General features: G+C 33.7%; 1 protein-coding gene across 2 annotated transcripts; it reads left to right on the top strand.

Annotated features, from left to right (window-relative positions):
• The first annotated feature begins 1125 nt into the window (after positions 1-1125).
• On the top strand, positions 1126-4063 carry LOC114176472. Of its 2 annotated transcripts, none has more exons than XM_028061521.1 (4): positions 1126-1398; positions 1853-2728; positions 2907-2988; positions 3729-4063. In XM_028061521.1, the coding sequence occupies exons 2-4, from the start codon at positions 1956-1958 to the stop codon at positions 3942-3944; spliced, it is 1071 nt and encodes a 356-aa protein (XP_027917322.1). In that variant the 5' UTR covers positions 1126-1398; positions 1853-1955; the 3' UTR covers positions 3945-4063. The 2 variants fall into 2 exon arrangements, with proteins under 2 accessions (XP_027917322.1, XP_027917321.1); XM_028061520.1 differs by having other exon boundaries at positions 1127-1398; positions 1898-2728.
• The last annotated feature ends 871 nt before the right edge of the window (positions 4064-4934 follow it).

Below are 4934 nucleotides of genomic sequence, written 5' to 3'. Positions count from 1 at the left end.
CAATTAAAATGGATAAAAATATGATTAATAGGCACAAATATTTTATATATTTATTATATTTTTTAATTTTTTTTTCTTAATTATTATTTACATTGAAATATAAAGAATATATTATTTTTCTAAAGAAATTATAAGTAGTGTAGAAGTCTATCAATCAGTAAACTATAATCATGTTAACTTGTAAATGATGGTGGCTGTAAGAGTGGAAAACATCTATTTCCACAATTTATTTTTCTCATATCCCAAATCAACTGTGATTCATTTTTTATCTTGTAGATTAATCTACCCAAACATATACTAGTATTAACTGTTTTATAAAACTCATTCAAATAAGAAGAAAAACAAGGACAACAATATTGTGTGCAAATATGTGCTATTATGTATATATTTTGTTTTTTTAATCTCATGATTTCTTGTCAATATTTTTTTTTATTTTCACAGATTGAATCCATTATTTCCATGTTATATCACTCTTCATCATTATCATATAGCAAACACTCCTAACCCTATGCTAAGTTATTTTCCATTAATAATCATTATTGTGACTGCAATGACATAATTTAGTTTGTGGTCAAGATGGACCCCTTCGAATACAATCAAATTTATGAAACTGTCCGTAGTATCATCTCATTGGAAGCGTAGGAGTATCACGTGAAAAAAGTCAGAAACTCTGTTACTTCAGCTCAGGAGCATCGCAGATTGTCGATGTTATCACAGACATCCCACCGTCCACGTGTCATGTTTTTATACTATTTTTCTCAATCTAGTAGCCGTTAAAAGGACAACCAAAGTTTTAACCAGCTTTCTCTCGGAAACAGTACAATATTATTTGCCTACATAGTGGACATCTCATGACACTTCAACCGAAAAACAACAGTGACAAAGTAGTATTATTTGTCATGCCCTTCATTAATTGAGAAATGTAGTTCATGTTCGTTTCCAACGAAACTATTACTTTATAAGTTATTATATTATTTTATAAATCATTGGCATTAAAGAAGTTAAAAATATAATTATAAATTTCGTTTGGTATTTATTTAGTATAACTTTCTCAGGGATGCTCAATGGTTAGAAATGGAAAATAGTAAATTACTTCGTCATTCTCTGCCAAAATACTACATCCACGGTTCCTCTGCCACATTACATTGAAGATGAAATGTGGATTCCACCCCCACATGGCACCTGTATTGCTCAGTAAAAAAAGTCCACCAATTCCCAAGATAAATAGCTATTCTATGCATCTATATTTCTTCCTCTGACCATTTTTAATTTATTGTTGTCGTAAGGATACCCCTTTTCTGAACCATGCATAGTATTTCTGTAGTATTATAATGTTCAATGGATCTGAAAATTCATCTTTGCCTCTGCAACTCTCAGAATTTCATGGTCTGAAATAAGGTATTTTTCTCTTAAATACTAAGCTATACTATGTGAACTCCATTTTAGTTTCATTTACTCTGTTTTAAGGTCTGATACTACATCTCTAAGACTTTGACAACATGGATTCAAAGGTGTAACTCGATGAGTGACTGTATTTTGTTTGCAAGCATTGTACATAAGGTTTTATTTAGTTCTTTGTTCATTTTAGGTAAAGGGTTTTCAGGATTGAATGCTTGAGACTGAAGTATTTGTCTAGGTTCATTAGGGTGTCCTTGTTTCAGTGACAAGAGTTACTTTACATGGCTATTTTGACATTTCTGTGCTTCATGTTTGTAGATACAACTAAATAGACATGCAAGGCTCTATAGTACTAAACTTCAATCTAGATTAGGCCAGTATTGTATATATTTTTGTTCAGAATATTAACAAGATCTCATACATGTCATGGATTGTACTGATTTTCTCTATATAGGATCTAAAGCAGAAATTATAGATCCTAAAAATTTTCATTGTGTAGAGTTTGGACCACCATTGTTCTACTCAAAAGATTGAATTTGTGAAAGACATCTTTGAAAATGAGATACGTAGAAGACAAAGGGTGCTATAACAATCATGGACCAACACAAGAGATCCCAAATAACAGTGCTGTGTATTCAGAGTTTAACAAAGGAAAGGATGCTACTCGTATCCCCCACCACCATCGAACAACTATGGGAAAACCAACCCCTTCTAAGTGGGATGATGCACAAAAGTGGCTTGTGGGATTGTCAAAAGGAGGAGAGAAAAGTCACTCCAAAAACAGGCCAAGAAACTCAAACGCAGATGATTTGAGACTGATAGCTCCTGTGCCACAGAAGGAGCATGATTACTCAAGTAGTGAGAAGGAAGAGGAAGACATTGATGCATCTCATGAGTTGGTCACCACTTCTAGTTCCAATGCCATTGTTGCTCAATATGAAGCTGATGCCAAAAGGGTAGAATGTGACGAGTCAAATTGGAGAAACAGTATTAAGCCTTCAGAAAACACAATCCAGGTCCAATCAATATGTTTCAGAGACATGGGGACTGAGATGACACCAATTGCTAGTCAAGAGCCTTCAAGAACTGGCACCCCAATTAGAGCCACAACTCCTGCAACTAGAAGCCCTATTCATTCAGGGACCTCAACTCCAATAAGGGGTCAAAATGGGTTGCAAGTTGTTGAGGGTGACCGTGACACTGTTAGGTACAGTGCAGAAGGATCAACAAGCCCCTGCAAGAGGATTGAAGATCAAGCTAGAAAGTTGAGTCCTCTAGAAAGCCGAGCAATGGCTTGGGATGAGGCAGAACGTGCCAAATACATGGCCAGGTAATTACTTAACTATTGAGCTTGTTCTATGATCAAATACTAAAATTTAATGAACTAGTGAATGTAATGAAGGAAAATTTTCACAATTAAACACTTGGTATAAATTTTGCCGCAGGAGTCAAGGATTTAATGTAGTTGTTGATTGTTAATAAAGTTTGTTTGTTAAAACTTTATTTAGGTTCAAGCGTGAAGAGGTGAAGATTCAAGCTTGGGAAAATCACCAGATTAGAAAAGCTGAAATGGAGATGAAAAAAATGGAGGTACAATACTTACTGGGTTTATTGGTCTTCTTATAATCTAGCATATTATTAGTAAGATATTCTGAAATTGGCACTTCCAAAAGTAGATCTTCCCTTAGCTCTTAAACGGTGATTTTAACCTTTCCAACGCTGAAGATGATAGCTCATCTTTTGATGCCCTGTTAACAACTCCAAAGCACATCTCAGTAAAGTTGAAAGGTCTGTGAAATAGACTGACAAATAGAATTATTCCTCAAAAGAAACATGGCATGGCAGGGACCTTTGATCTTTCGTATTTTCTTCCTGGATTCATTCCCCATGCAGGGAATAGAAAATGTAAATATTATGAAACTCCCTCGAGTTGTCATTGATCCACTGAAATAGCACAAGGGTTAAGCAAGTACTCTGTAATTGATAAGTTGGAAACAGTACACTGATCCATAGTGATATATCTAATGTGATTCTGATAGAACCTCCCTCTAGGTACCAGACATGCATTGCTTTCATGAGTGGGCTCAAGTTTGAGTAAAGTTGCTTTTTACTGCATACAACCGTACAATTTACAATTTGTACAGCTACACATTTTCTTCCATGTGTATGTACCTAACCTATATGGGATTACTCACTATTATTATCTGACACAACAAAGGGAATGAGCTTCGCTGCAATGTGTTAGCAAAACAAAATTATTGAAGTGTGCATATAGTTAATAGATAATTACAGTACTTAAGTAAGTGATTAGGATCTGTTTGAATTACCAGGTGAAAGCTGATAGAATGAAAGCTTTGGCACAAGAAAGGTTTGCAAATAAACTGGCTTCGACTAAGAGGGTAGCTGAAGAGAAACGTGCAAATGCACAGGTGAAGCTGAATGACAAGGCTTTGAGGACTACCGAAAGGGTAGAGTATATACGTCGAACAGGACATGTGCCTTCTTCTTTCTCTTTCAACTTTAAGTTGCGTTCCATGTGTTGGTAGCAGTTTTGCAACCTATATGCAATGTTTGTGTGAAATATGAAACTTTTTCTGTCTATTCCATCAAAATTTACTGTGCTACTTCTAAAATAATATTGCAAGTTCCATGGTGTTTTTCTTCCTCTCTTGGTGTGCTCTACGAACATCTTTATTTGATGTCTGTTTTAGTGATTGTTCCTGAAAGATCAGACATTGTGTTAGCCAGTAATAGCAAAATGAGAAAATAATGACGGAACTTGTGCATTAACTTAAGTACCATTACTCTTACGGTACCTCCAACTGATCGACCCTCACCTCCTGCAACATTCTACCATTCCCAACCCTAAACCTAACCCTTGATTAGGGGTGGCTATGGATTTAAAAATTGAATCCAAAGGTAATAAAATTGATTGAACTTGAAATTCAGATACCTTGCATCAAATTAATTTGAATTGTTTTGAATCTAGTTTAAATTTTGATTTGAATTAGTTTAAATTTATATTCAGTTAATCGATTTAATTAGGATAAAATTAACACCAAAATTGAGGGTATTACTTTTATTTGAATTAATGAAGTTGTTCTTTTTATTTACAATAATTACAATGTTTTAAAGATATTTTAGTTGTTAACTTTAGGAGATTGAGTGATCATGTGTAGTTACTAATACACAATGATTTAACATGATGGATTTGTTCAATAATTCTCAATGAAACTTTGCTTTTGTACTAGTTTTTTCCAGTGCTTCTCATTTTGTGGTCTTGCTACAATATGAGAACTTATTTACGTTCTATGTCGTTATCCTTTTTTAACAATCTGCTGTTTGCTAAAGAAATTATTTCATTTATTGTTTGTCTTTAGAAAATAAAATAATAAATTATGTAATGAATAAGACTAATTTTTAATATTTCGACATTATAATGATTAATCGTAATTTCGAATGAAGTTGAGTTTAAAATTTATAATTGTTGGGTTGATATCGTCCTGAATTTTCTCCGTATTTAGAGTTTTCACGTT

Source organism: Vigna unguiculata, chromosome 3 (genome assembly GCF_004118075.2).
Source record: "Vigna unguiculata cultivar IT97K-499-35 chromosome 3, ASM411807v1, whole genome shotgun sequence".
Taxonomy (NCBI): domain Eukaryota; kingdom Viridiplantae; phylum Streptophyta; class Magnoliopsida; order Fabales; family Fabaceae; genus Vigna; species Vigna unguiculata.
This window is presented reverse-complemented; position numbering and strand designations above follow the sequence as displayed.